We start from the raw sequence: 15458 nt of genomic DNA on the forward strand, positions 1-15458 counted from the left end.
AGAAAATCACTGTCACTGCTGTGACAGGAGTATCGCAGCAGCACCCTTTTGGTATGAGGAGGGAGATGGGCTTCCAAGTCAAACGCAGTGAAAAGCTGAATATAGTCTGTGCTTGCAGAAAAACGCAGTCTTCCTCTTCGGAGAAAGTTGCCTACTTTTTGTGATCACAAGTTTGGGGATAGACCAATCAGCTCTCCCCATGGTTTCTCCTCTGCTCACACGCTGTGTCTCGGGAATGCCCAAATGACCAACGTCTGAAGGGACTTCCGTTGTTTATCATGGCGCTACTGAAGGCTTCTCGGGCTGACAGATGCTGCTCCAGAAGGTTAATAAGATGAAGACAGCTCTTCCAGCTGGACCGTAAGAGGGATTATGTCTGAGCAGCAGATAAACAGATTATTCCAGAAACAGACACTGCTTTTTTTTTTTTTTTTTTAAACTTCGTCATTCTTGTCTTAACACTCCAGTCCCCAAGGCCGGGGGTGTGTGCATCTGAGGGTTTGTCCAGCCAGTTCTGGCATCCTGGCACCTGTTGCACTCTTTGACTAGTTCCAGTCCAAGGCTGCAAAGCAGATGAAAAAGAAAACAATATAAAGAAGGAGCAGGAAGAAACTTGGGAATTTTAGGTCTTAAAAAAAACTACTTGATCTAAATATTAATATTTTATGCATGATTTTTCTTGAAAATTGTGAATGATTAACAGCCAGCATGCATTTGAAAACTGGATTAATATTTTTGGTTATTTGCCTTGCTCTCCAAGTTCATGGAATCAAAGGTAAGTTAATATGTAGAAAGATTATATTAATTTACATTACATATGTTGAAAAAAATGGAAAGATCAGGCTGTATGTTGCAGAATTTGCACAGATTTGGTGGTGTTATGGCATAGGTTGTAATGCTACCACTGAAAGGCTAGATAAATTAAATGTTGGCCAGATATGTCACATGCATTTTTACATTTTGCATTCTTTCCGATGTATATCTCTAAAGAACCTTTAGAGTCTCTGCAGGAGATAGCACTTACTTTTAATATACCAGCATATGTTTCATGATGCAAAAATAATAATAATAATTTTATGAAAGGGGCAAAATAGCTGAAACAAATATCTGTGAAAGCGCACATCACAACTGCTTTATGCTTTGCCCAAATTGTTCATGAATGTCCACACATTTTCTGTCACTTAGGCATGTTAATTAAATGTAAAAACATAACAGTGATAAAAGAGTTGTATGTTCTGTGAATATATGCTCTAAGATTTTATGTTATTTCATGTAACTAGTTTCATTTAATCATTAACAATATGCTGTAAATGTGTCCAAAATGAGAGAATGAGTGATAGTTAATTTCTGACAAGAAAAAAAATAAGGTTTATCAGCATGCACTGCATTTAAGATACATATTCTATGATGGAATGAGATAAAATGAATTTCAGGTTATTAATGCATGATTGGTCTTATCATTTATGTTCACATTGCAATTATGAAATGAGAAAGTAATACAGTGAAAAATGGGATCAAATATTTTCACTCACTGTAAACTGACCTTGTACGTTGCAATATATTTCCTATAAAAGACTTTGGTAAAACACTGTGAGAATATTTTTACAGTGAGACATACAAAACCACACATTATTTCTCCAAGAAATGTGATACGAGACTGTCAGAATATCTATCAATACTCGTCAAGAAATGCTGAATAATAAACTCCATATAGCATCTTGCATTAAGGGAAAGAAAGACTAAATTAAGAGTGACATGATCTTTCTATAAATCATCTTGAATTCTCACCCTTTCAGACATGACAAAAAACTCACCTGCCTTTGCAGTACGTAACAAAGTTTATGTAATAGTCTTGGATTTTTTCTGATTTTTGATGGCTTTCAAGGCAAAGATATTCTTTTTATATATTTATGGGAATGACAATTGGACAAATTCTTCCCTATTTTGTAGTACATCTGGTAAACACAAATGCATAAGAATTATTTTATTATTAAAAATATAATATATATTTTATATAACATATATATATATATGCTTATATGTATTTCTATATGCTAATATAGAAATATAAAAAATAAAGAATAATTTAATTACAATGTATGCAATATATTATAACATTTTAAAATTCTATTGTATCTCAAATATATGAGCACAAATCTCTAAGGAAACTTAATGCTTGCCTGGAGAATGATCTTTACCAAAAGAGGGATGGTTCCAAAATTGCTGTTGTACAACTTAGCATTGGGGACAGATATTTATGGGAAAATATCTGCAAAGCTACACAGGCATTCCCAGTTGTTTGAATGTTTGTATTAGTCACCCATTAATGATCTTTATACAGATGATCTAAGGCTTTGAGGGCTATTTAAGGTTACAGTACCTTTTAACTACAACAGACCAGGAAAGGAGAGGCTAAGATACAAAGTATTCCTACCTTAACAGAAAAGCACAGAACTAAATCTCCACATATTTATAGGGTTAACCATTTGCTTTTTTCCCCCTCTCAATAACAAAACTGTCCTAAGTTTTCCTGTTTTACTCTCATCTGTATTTCAGGTTGAACAAGGTCAGTAATTTCTTTTGGTTCTCCTTTCCCTTATTTTACTAAAAGAATCCTTTTCTCAGGCATTTAGAGGCCATCCAGCAGCACCTCCTGTTCCCCAGCAAACAAACAGAAACCCGTGAGGAGTAATGCAAAGACCCCTCAGAAATGAGTGTTCATCTTTGACCATGAATATTGTCAGAACCCAGGAAATGGCCTCAGGACTTGAACTCTGATTTTGCCCTTGTCCTAACACAAACTGTTTCTAAGAATGAAAAGCAAAATTAGGGTGATAAATTTTTTATGACGCCAAAAAATATACATGCAAAATATGACATGAGAGTAAATTTTAACTAACTGTTGACTTGTAAAGCATTGAAAATTCAGGCGAATTGGTGAAATATAGAGAAGTATTGAACTCTCAATGTATATTGATGAGGGGTAGATCCTAGCATGGTCTCTGCAAAAGGAGACCAAAGGGAATGCAAGGGAGCCCAAGAGCATTCAAGGCTGCTTAGTGTTAGTTTTCACTCTGCAAGCAAATATCCTCTATTTATTCAGTCATTCTTTAGGACACAAAGGCTTTCTGTGTGCTCTGTGAAATCATTTTAATTCATTCTGACTTACCCTTTCCTGTTCAGCTGTCCCAATTCAACAATAACTGTTGCGGATCTTCATTACTATAATTGCCTTTGAAAAAAGGGTTAAACAGATCTGTGCCAAAGGGACAGTGAACTGAAAGAACAAAAAACTTCCATGAAATAAAGAAATCCCTTTTTGCATTATTATTATTATTATTATTATTATTATTATTCTCTATTTGAACACATTAAATAAGATTTATCCACTTAAAGCAAGCTGTCCTGGCTGTGCTTACAGACATAAAAAGCAAAACTTAATTTTTCAAACAAAAGTGAAAATGTATTATTTTAAGATAGACTAGATTAGGATAGATTTTTTTTCATCATATTTCTTAAGAGTTATAATTGAATAATCAGTCTAAAATATTAAAATTTAATTACAGAATGTGGTCTTCACATCCATGCCAGTGTTATTAGTACATTATATGCAACTGCACAGTAAGACATTTGGTGTTTTTGTTTAAAAGTAACATGGAAAACAAGGTTATCATTAGTAACAAAAAAATCCTTTGATAGCATATGATAGGATTCCATAGACTGCAATAAAATAAGCTTATTTGGAAACAGTCTTCACCTACTAGAAATCCAGATTACATTTATGTTATTCTACACTGCTCAGCTAAATGTGATTTCCCTGTAGCTCCAGTAGCACACTAAGTGACATGGCCAAAATTCATCATGGACAGGAAACACTCTGCCCTCTTTCTATAAGGAAAACTGTATATGCATTCTGCTGTATCTTGATTGGTTTCAAATGGTTTCAAATCTTTTCAAACACATGTTTTCTCTTCTACCGGGTACTTCTTCCCATTCTGGGTCCCTCTGTCATTAAGTTAAGAGTCATCTCCTGCTTCTTTACCACACAATTCTTCCAATCTTTATCAGGAGTTAAGTACACTACCCCGCAGCTACTTGCAAGCCCAGCCAGTTTTCCAAAAATGAATTTCTTTCATTTAGGAATGTGTGCTACTGAATGACACATCTCTTTAAAAGAATTATCTTCCAATATCTCTTTCTCTGTATAGATCTATCTGATCAGTAAATTGCCTTCTCTGTAAGTTGAGTTAAATTGGTATTTTTTTCCTTTTAAGTACAGTCAATCAATCACTTGCATTTTCCTGTAAGTCCAAATCCTGTGTGGTTCTTATTCAGTGCTCCTCATATAAACAAATGAGAGACATGCTAGGTGCTCATTCTGGCATTGACTTTTTAAAAGTAGCTATTATATTCTTTTTTAACAAGGCTATTATTAGAACTCTGTAGATGTGAAGAGGGGCCTTCCTACTCAATTGTTACTTAGTCACTATAAATTGCTGTTTACTGGGCAGGTACTTTAGAATAGCAGCATTAGAAGAGTATGTAAGTGGACCATCAGCTTTAACTTTAGAAATACCTATCAGACAGAGCAATACCATCATCCTCTTTCCACAAAGGCCTTTTCACAAAGTGCCTGTCTTTTCAGTAATGTGGTTCTACTGGCTCTTAAATTTCTACTTCACTGCAGAGTCAAAATTAACTCCCTCTTGACCACTGCTAACCTTTCAATACCTCTCTCAGACATTATCCAACCATGGATAATAACATTGATATCCATGAATGTAAATGGCCCAAAGATGCCCTTTTTAGTAGGTATGCTCCGATGCCCTTTTTAGTAGGTATGCTCCAGGTATACCTCTCAGACATAGGGGTATTCATGTCAACACAGATCGTAACAGCCTTAGCAATTTCAGGTAGGAGGTAGCAATGCACTCATGTTTTATGACTTTGCTGTTACAGCACTAATGGAGACAATTCTTCTAATCAATTTATTTTCCTTCTCCTCTCTACCTGAAATCTACATCAATGTTATCTAGCTCAGAAGTTGTCCAGCTTAAAGGAATGAGACCAGACGAGCTCCAATATCCCTTCCAACTTATTCTGTGCAACTTTACACTTAATCTTTATTGTAATGTGACTTGGTACATTAAGTACAATTAAGATGAAATTAGCCAGAGTTCACATTAGCCTGAGACTGAAGATTATATTGCAGGATGAGTGCTTCCAAACCAAGAAAAATGGACTGGTTCCATGGACTGGCACCTTCAAGTACCGGGATAGCATAGTGGCTTCTGGTTCCTGGAAGTCTTCTTATATACCAACTATTCTAACTGTGACCATATTTGAATTCAGATACTTCAATAAGCCCATTCTGTACTAATGTTACTCTTTGATCTGCACATCATGATTACTGCAATATTGACATATATCACATATATTGCAAGAACTATCCTTTCTCACTGACTTTCTTAGACAATGGTTGTACAGCTTGAGTCAGCCTGGTTAGCAAGTGAATAGCAGAGGTTCTGCAATGAGTATTTCAGCACCGTAGAGCTGGGTGGGTCACAGCAGAAACCACTCAAACGAAACATTCTCTTGCATGGTTTGATGCAATCCTGATAGAACAGCATTTTCAACTTGTAAGGATATAGAAATAGATATGTAAGCTTCATATGCCAACATTAAGAACCATCATCCTTCAATGCTGTTTCTTGTCTGGTTCCTGGGTTTTAACCAGACTGTGACAGGATTCAGATGTTGGTAATGAAGTCATTAATAGCCTTTGATAGTTGCTCCATGAACTTCAGAAGCAGTAGGTAGTAAGGCAATGAAGGGGAAACAACGTATTTCCATCCTAAATGAGATATGCGATGTCAAGGAAAGCATGATTTTCTTATCAAGCCCCTTCAGCTAAGGTCAGAATCATGTGTGTCAAGCCATAAACTTTACAGCATGTTCGATATTAGTGGTTGGTACAACTGCTGTCATTGTCAATGTGAATTTGTTATTGGCCGGTATCAGACAACTGTATTCAAGAAAGCAAGAGAATATTACCAGTGGAACATAATCTTTCCAGTATAATAAGCAGACCTGTGTGACGGGTTCAAAGGAGAAGATTATTGTATCTAGCTGAGAGATTTTTGTATCTATCTGGCTTAGTTTCTTCGAAAAATGAATTTCTTCACACTGAATGAAATTCCAAAGGACATTACTTAAATGAAAGCAGAGATCTTTGCCAACCCAGGTTAATGAAAGATTCCTGCCTAAAAAGGATAAGCTTAATTTCATATGCTAGCTCTGGATGTATCAACATTAAAAACAAAAAACAAAACAACAACAACAAAAAAACAAACAAACACAAAAAAAAGACAAAATGACATTGCTGGCATTGCTAAAAGCCACATAGCTTAGAATAAATTATCTCATTTTTCTCCAGATTATTTTCCATATATGATGTGAGGTACACATTTTACCTCCTATAGTGAGACAGTATTTTTCACAAAAGGAAAACAATAAGAATATATCATATAAAGACTCATGGATACCTTCTCCTTGTATCATTCAAGTACTACATTACTGTGAAAACAATTTTTCATCTTCCATAAATGCACAAATAAATGTTGTCACCTGTTCCTACCAAGTAGCAGGGTTTATGAAAACCAACCACTCTCCTGAATTATGAAAAATGAAAATCCTTCTACTCCTATTTGAGGAATAGGGCTTCCTCAAAACAAGAATTTAAAAATGCTTTAATGCTTCAGCTTTAAAATGCTGAATGTTACAGAACATACCTTTTAAGCAAATTAATATAACAGGTTAATATCCATGCTAGGAACCTAGAACTCCTTTCCTTTGTCTCAGAGGGCTTGAGACTTGAGGGCTTGAGGTTTGTGAATATATATAAGTGACATTTTTTGTCACAGTGAATCCAAGCATGCGATACAGCGACTGGACTTACTGTGCTTTCAGTACGGCATCCATTACACACATGCACAGGAAGGCCCCAGTAAGGTTACTAGTGCACTGGTAAGCAGAGTCCTTCAATGCAGCCTTCCAAGATGGAGGCCTGGGCTGGGACCCTCTAGATCCTTGTCACAATTAGATGCTCAGGTCAATGTTACTATTCAAAGACACTTAAGAATGTCTTTGCACAGCATTCACACAAGCTAACAGGCCAACTAGCAAGTGAAGACCTCATTACAACCAATATTAATTTTGAGGAGAAGTATTTGCCTTAGCCCTCTTACCCTTTTTCAGGAACACATGCATCCTTCTCTGGCCAATGTGCAGCTTCTTCTGAAGGCAGGCATCTCTGTGAATCCTTTATCCCTCAGCAAAACACACATGCAGTGGTGGGAATTGCCCTCTTACTGAAGAGCTTACCAGCTGAGTGAATTTAAACCTAGAAGAGTGAGATCCAAATTGAATTCCCTCCTGAGCCTCAGTTACCCTGGTTAGCTCACAGGTAAGACACAGTATCTACCAGGACGCGATGAAAGCTGGGCAGAGTCCTCTCAGCAGTTCCCCTCAAAGCTTTTTCACTGTTAAAAATAGTGAAAGGATATATTGAACATATAAAGCATATAGAAGTACAAATAAGGCACGTAATCTCGTTTTAAGGGCACTCTGCTAGCAGAGACAAGACATGAGCAGATGAATTCTTAGCATTAAGTTTTCTAATGTGGGCTTCCATTCTGTCAAGTTTTTAAGAGTTGACAGATATTAGAGATAGGAAGACAAGCTTGGAGATGTTACCCAAATATAGCCACAGTATCTGTCAAAGCACTGACAGCAAGCACCCCAACAGCAGCCAGAGTTATAAAATGCCCTACACATCTCAGCTAGGTGCCAACACTGAAATCTCTGCTCGAAACAAACAAAAATGTATAAAGCACATTAGCAGGCCTTGAAATTTGGTAAAAGAAGTATAGTGTGACAGGTATCATCCACCAACCACAGTGCACAAATCTTGACTGACAGATTTAGTGTGGGAGGAGGAGGGGTCCTGTTATTCCTGAGCACTGTGACACTGAAGGTAGTGTAAGACTAGAAAAACACAAGTACATGAAAGGTTCTGTGCTGCTGGGGATGCAGACATCAGCTATGTGACATTTACTAGTGAACTGTCAGCTCAGTGCAGAATCTTCCAAGCTGAAAGCAAAGTCAAGGGCCTCTGCTTTGATTGCTACATGGGAAGGTGGAGGCTCTTTCAAACTTCCCTAGCAGTGTAAGTCTTGCTCCGAGTATTCATTTACAGGATCTAGGCTGCATTTGATTGATAAAGATGTGTCTTACTTCAATTTGTCCCAGCTCATCTGAACCCTTTTAAGCTGGTCGGGTCCCTCCTGTGCATCTGGGATATAGTTGTATATCCATAAAGTATAAAGAGGATATAGAAAGGAATATAAGGAGAGAATCCATCATAGACATCTTCTCTGTGACTGGCAAGTGCTATTAGAATTTAGAGCCCTCGCTACACAAGTATAAGGAAGAGACTGATCCCATGGTTCAGGATCTTACCTTGACTTGTACTTTCTATGCTCCATCTGGTGTTTATGCTAGCCAGCCCTTTCAAAGATTGCAGGATCTACTTTCCATCATTACCCATCCTTCTTTTTTTTTTTTTTTAATCAACATGGCTGTTGGCTCTGCTGTGCAGTTAGCTGCATCATAAACATATTTAGATGGTCTTTGCTGAAATTACCCTCTTTGCGAAGTTTTCTGCTTGATATATTTCAGCAGATCTCCTTAAGTAACACCTTTTTTTTTAATTAGTAATTGTTTTACTGTTTATCAATCAAGCATTCCTACCTATCCTAGAAGAACATCCACTTTTTTCAGACTAATTTGTTTTTTCAAATATGTCAAATATTGTGATTATTTTAATCCTTTTAATTTACACCTGAATTATTCAGACTTTAACAGTTTTGTCCTGATGTCACCCTGTATTTTTCGGTCAAAATCTTTAGTTACCATATTTTAAATTCTTCTTGTGCATAATCACATCTTATGTTTCTAAGGTCTAGTCAAACTAAATGTTCAGTTCTTAACTAGTGCCAAATGTTCTTACAGAGAGACAGTTTATATTGCTGAAAAAATACTATAATCAACAACTAGAAATGAATAAAGCTGTATAGAAAAATATCTACTACAGCCAAAACAGGTATGAATACAAGCTTTTTGTTCCAGTGTTCCTAACAATGAATAAAATCCCGCTGACCTATATGAATTTTCTTTAACTCTTTTTTTCTAGAATCCAATTAAATAAACATGTATTCTTCCTTCTTCATCTTGCAGATTATTAAAAATTATGCTGTACCTTTGAAACCTATCCATTCCTCCTGCCTTACTTATTTGAGACCATACATTTGATAGTGCAATTCTCAAAGAGAATGGGGGGAAGGTCTCATCTAATTCAGAGGATTTCAGTTTCTTAATTTGAGCAGGCCTCATGCTAATAAAGATTATTTTGGGTGCCAGTTTTTGTTTACTAATCATAAACCATTACTGTGGTATGGGGAAAAAAAGCACCAAAATAATTTTATGTATTTTAAATTATCTTTTAATACTGTTTATTTGCCTGAAAACAAAAAATGAAGAACAAGTGCTATAGACTGACCTGCACTGACATCAATGTATTTTTGATTAGGCCTGATATAACTATGAGCACTTCCTCATATTTGAGAATCTTTTTTACATTTATCTCAGTTCACAGCTAGAACTGGATTTTAATAATGACTTATACTACCTCCGTATGTGGTAAAATTATCTTGATTCTTTTCCTCAAATCCCTTCTTTTCTACCTGGAAAACAGGGCAATGATACAGATTCTTCCTGTGAGAATAAAGGTGAGTTAGAAGAGTTAAAAGGAAGTTTGCGTAAAAGCTAAAGTATAGCAAATAGTTAGCAGATTTCAGCAGTAGGTGCTCACCTGTCCTAAAACCACCAGAGAAAACTAAAAATCATAGAAATGTTTTTTTGAAGGTAACACTGGAACAGTTGCCCTTATGAATTAATTGTACTAAATGTGTCGGATTGTGCAGGGTGAACCCTAAATACATTAACTATGCATGTTTGCTGAGGAAAAGAGAATGAGAATGCAAAGCATTACAAAAAGAGCTTATTATTACTGAGATTTTTTTAAGACACCAAACAAACTTCAGTTTACTCAATTACTGTATCGCACAGGAGGAAGAAAAGGGCTGAGTTAATATATGTGGATATAATCTAATACTAACTGTTTAATGATATGTCACGTCACATATGTCAATAGCGACATTATATCAAAAGTTATAATATGTTATAATTAAATTAAATTAAATAATAAAGATAATCTTTCTAAATTTTCTTTTTAATCCGGGGCACTGAAAGAAAAGCACTGAAAGACGCTGCAGAGTTTGACAGGCATATTTTAGTACATGGCTGAACCATCCAGGTGGGGCCTGGGTGAAAATTTCTCACTTTAGAATTTCCATAGGCAGAGGTGGAAGTCACAAGGGGAAGGCACAGGTCTGAAAACTGTGAACATATACAAGTACTGCAAAATCATACAGAGAGAGCAGGGTGAATGTTGTCTCCAAAGACAAATTTTCCTCAAGTAAAGAAAAAGTGATTTCAATAACTGATGGAAATATAACTTACACTAGCAAAGGAAATTAACTAACCACAAGATACACATGGAATAAAACCTATTACAGTACAGCACGCCAAGCAACCCTTCGTCCCCACAAAACATGAAAATCAGAGGGAAAGGGAGAAAAAGATTTACACATCGTCTCAACAGGCAAGCAGAACAGCGATAACTCGAAGCAGATAATGTATGGACACTTTCTCAGACTGAGAAACCCAACTAATGACTCTAACACAGAGAATTTACAAGTCATTATAACAATCACTTAAGACGAATCTTCTTTGCCAGTCTTACGAAGAGCATAAATCTTAATTCAAGTTAATGACTTAGAAGCAAATCCTGGGGAAGAAGCAAATCCTTCAGGAAAGGCCTCTGTACCATACAAGAGCTATCCAAGAGCTTAGTGTCAAAACCCTCTGCTGCAGTTGGTCAGCTTGCCCAGGCAGCTGGTCTACAGCAGTTAATACAGCTGGTAATAGGCTGACAATCATCTCCTTTCCCTCCCTGTAGAGTTCTGACACTTTCTCCTGGAGGATTTCAGAAGCCTGTTTTGATATTTCAAATTTATTTTTTTCGCAATGATAAATACAGCACTGCTCTCCTCATTTATCATTGAAATCATTCAGTGTCTCAGATGATCCAATGTTTGGCCCCTCGCGGTTGCTGAGGGACCTGGAGCCATGTTTTTGCAGGGCAGGTTCCTTTCCTGCAGCTTTATCGTTACAGTTCATGATCTGACATTACAGCAGAAGAATATTTGCTTCCGCTGGATTTTATGACAAACACTGTATTCATCATCATTTCCTGCACCTATTAGACGGTTCCATTTACCAGATCAACAGGATGCTGCCTCTAGAATGATGTTAGAAGGAGTAACATTCACCTGTTGCCTTTGGTTTATAAACTCCTAACTTTTATGCAAAATATATGATAATCAAGCAATTAACCTTTTTCCCTGTCAGAATACCACCTATTTCATAATTTATTATTATAATTTCTACTCTGTAAACATTGGATGATCTTAAATAAGAACCAGACAATACTGAAATACATGGGACAGCTTCTCCTACCTTCTCCTTAACTTTAAGTAGCTTTCTTTTTGCAATATTACATTTCTCTATTATTTTACTCTTATATCCACCCATTTTTTAAAAAAAGTTTAATTAACACAGTACCAAGTAGTTAAGATAATGTTTTTACCTTCCTTTCCTCTTGACTGTTCTCCAAAGTATTTTCTTCAGTCAATTTATCATGATTGAGGCTATACCTATGCCATCTTTCTCACATTTTCCACCTTTGAAAATTTTTCAAATACATCTAGATTTTATCCCTTTCTTTCAGAGCAATTCTTTCAACAAGATATATATTACATGGAAATAGAACAAAAAGACATTTATAAATTAACTTTAGCATCATTATTACAGTCTATGCAAACACTTGGAAGATAAGCTAATATATACTGATGGTTTCATTCAAATGATCTTGCAAAATGGCATTACTTCAGCTCATGCAAATGTATACCTTTTATTTTTATTCCTAACACTTTTACAGGAAATTAATTTGTTTTGTTATATATTACTGAACCACAAATACTTGGGAATTAGGATCAAACATGTTTTGAATGTTTGCGTGATTTTTAAGATAGGGGAGGTTTTGTTCTGGAGGCTATTTTGACATCCTAGAAGCGTTTCCATTTTTTTATAACTGAATAATTTCATAAACAAAACTTAGCCTACATCCTTGACTCCCACTCACTGATTTCACTATTTTCTGCTGAAGCTGTTCCACTTTGCAAGGAATAGTTAAAGATCTGTTAAGATACAAAGAACCAGAGTGTCCATGACACTGTTGTCCAGTGGTGAAGAAACAGTGAGAAAGACCTATTTCCTGGTCACTGCAATTAATGCTTCAGGCTGAGCCAGAGATGACTACTCTGCAGTGGGCTGCAGAGTGAAAAAAAGGACAGCAGAAAACATCGCTTTTTTCAAAGATGGTGAAAATTCTGTTCAGCTTTTGAAAGAGTTTCAGTGTTTAGTTTCTGTGAACCTTATGTAAGGCTGTGAACCTTATATAAAGGCAGAGGTACCCTGAAGCCCAGAGCAAAGATCACAACACCTAAAAAAGGTGCTGATTTAAAGTGCAGCTATCCTTCATACTACCTGTTGACTAGCATAGGCACAATTCGCCACTGTGAGTTGATATAGATATCCTTCACTTTGCCTAAGATCCAGATAGGTACTTACTGAAGCGCTGTTAATTTCAAGTACTTAAATGTCCTTTATAGATCTAACCCAAAGTCTCATCTTGAGAACAAGATTTAGGCTTTTCAAGCTTTTAAGCTGTATGACCTGGAGCTCATGTGATGAGCTAGAAAAAAAATAGTTACAAGTCGCTTGAGCCTTAGCTCTCCAATGTGATCACAGAAGGGCTCTCCTCAGTGCATGAATTCAGTCAGAATGGTGACAACACAAGCACGGTGGAACACAAAAAGCTTTGAGGTTCATGATCATTTTCAGACATGATCTTGCAGTGCAGATCTACTGCGTATGCAATGTCTATTCATGTACATGTTTACATTTTATCTTTTCTAGAAATCCCTAATAAAATAAATCGTGGTGAAGTCAAACATCTTGCAGATACCTCAGGGTCAGATAAAACAGAAAGAACAACAAAGAGGTCCAGAGTGTCAACCATAAGGCGGATATTTGACATGGCAAAGCATCGAACAAAGAGGTCACCTTTCTTCCCAACTGGTGTGAAAGTTTGCCCGCAAGAATCAGTAAAGCAGATACTAGCAAGTCACCAAGCTTACTATAGATTACGAGGTAAGATGATTGTACCATGTGCCTCCTCAATAGCCCTCTGTATTTGATTATTTCCTCACTCCTCCTTTCTCTCAGCATTTCATACTGCATCAGTTCCAATTTGCATTTTAAAATTGCTTATTTTGGGGCTGCAACTAGGGATTCTAACTAAAACCTACTCAGAACTTCTGGGATGCAAGTAGTCTACATCTATTCTCTTAAATAATGTAGTTCATCTATCTGTTCCTCTGTATGTGTTTCTCCAACAACTCACATACATGTGTATATTATTTTGCTGCTCCTGAGCTCTCTTTCATGGAACTAACTGGTTGCCTCCGAAATGAAATCTGTGTGATATGTTGGGAAAATTGTTCTGCAGCAGCTACTTTCTATAGGCAGACTACACTGCCATTTGGGGGTAACATGAGAACATGCACAGTGAGCTACAACATCTCTTCAGCTGGCCATGTGTCATGTTTATATAAAACATAATAATTGGATTACTTTTCATCAGATATATCTTTGTTCAGCAGGTGTTGCTCAGAAAAACAAGATACTAAGAAAACAATAAATGAGAGGAAGATGATAGAAAATAGTCCTGTAAGGTCATCATAAACAAACTCTCCCAAAAGACAGAAACGTTCCTGTTTAATAATAAGGCCACCTATGCTCTACAAACAGATGCTTTGCTGGAAGGACACGTGGTTCTTGAGCTATTAATGAGGTGCCCTCATTAATATAGCTGTGTGCGTATAATCCCTACATCAAGTCTGCAGAATACCCATTCCTCACACTGACGGCATTCATTTCAAAGAGTGATGTTTTAGATAATGTAGATAATTACATCACCCTACGTCAGAGCAGGTGTCCAGTACTGAGAACAAATGTCCCATCTCATAAACAGTGCAAATTAAAGCGCTAAAAGCAACAGCATTTAAATTGCTGGAAAATATTTTGCTTTTTAATTTTTTTTTCCTATTATGTTCAAAAATCTCCTTCTCTAAAAGCATTCTAACTTTAAAGAACAGACTTCTGAATTTTCTTTCATTCTGAGTGAACAAACATTATCCTTTAACAAAATTCCAGATAGCTTTGCAAGTAAGGACAGAAGCAGTCATCCATTAACAGGGAGGCAGAGACCTCAGTAAGGAAAAACAACATTGCCAAATTGCTGAGTTCATAAATCCAAGAGCTAGTTTGTATTACAAGCATCATTAGAGCGAATACAGATGCGTTTAATATTTAATCATCAGGGCCATGATGAACAAAGACAAATCCCTTCACACCAGACTTGAAGACTGTTTTGTAGCTGCAGATGAACAGAACTGGTTCAGTTTAAAACAGACGGGTTGTTAACAGCCACAGAGCCATGTTTGTTAACCTACAAAAGCCAAATTTACAGGTCCTGCACATCAGCAGGAAAGTCCACACAGACCTGCACTCCCTGGCTGGCCCGAGGATCTCTGCAGCACTCTGGTTTCAGACACAACCCAAGTATATCCAGAATTCATTCTATGTTCAGTTCAAGGGTGCCCAAAGTAAAGTAGGTGAAACCCAAGAATTTTTGGTGCAGGGAAGAGCTGGTATCTGGACAGGCTGGAGATTCTTAGAGGAGACTTCAGCTGTGGGTCTGTAAACGTACTTGGAAGTGAAGCCCCACCTGCCCTATTCCGCATCTCCCCCTGTGACTTGCAAAAACTCCCTTTTCCAGAGATACCTAGAAGCTGTGTTCTCAGAAAAAAAATAAAACAAAGGAAAATAAGCAACATAAAGTATGTCTGGGCAGCCACTGTATAACCTAGCTGCTGCTGCTTTCTGTCCTCCCTCACTTACTCATTCATGACATGTGTCACTTGCACACCATGTAGAGACCAAGCATTTTGCAGCAGGGCTGTTCAAAAGTTCTCTCTAAAATGCTTGACACACTTCTGGTTGTCACAAAATAGATATAAAAAGTGAAGGGCAGGACCAAATATGCATTATAACAGGTATGCAGCACACCAGTTAAACTTCACAGCTTTCTT

The 15458-nt window shown here is 36.8% G+C and overlaps 1 protein-coding gene across 1 annotated transcript in view; it reads left to right on the plus strand.

Annotated features, from left to right (window-relative positions):
- Positions 1–708: 708 nt before the first annotated feature.
- The window catches only part of IMPG1 (interphotoreceptor matrix proteoglycan 1), a 48144-nt gene continuing 33394 nt past the window's right edge, over positions 709–15458 (plus strand). Inside the window, 2 exon segments of the mRNA XM_088537543.1 lie at positions 709–775; positions 13222–13455. Coding sequence (XP_088393669.1) covers positions 709–775; positions 13222–13455 — 301 coding nt within the window.

The sequence above is a fragment of the Tinamus guttatus genome, unplaced genomic scaffold (genome assembly GCF_059628265.1).
Source record: "Tinamus guttatus ecotype Peru unplaced genomic scaffold, ASM5962826v1 Tinamus_guttatus_pri_ptg000806l, whole genome shotgun sequence".
NCBI lineage: Eukaryota > Metazoa > Chordata > Aves > Tinamiformes > Tinamidae > Tinamus > Tinamus guttatus.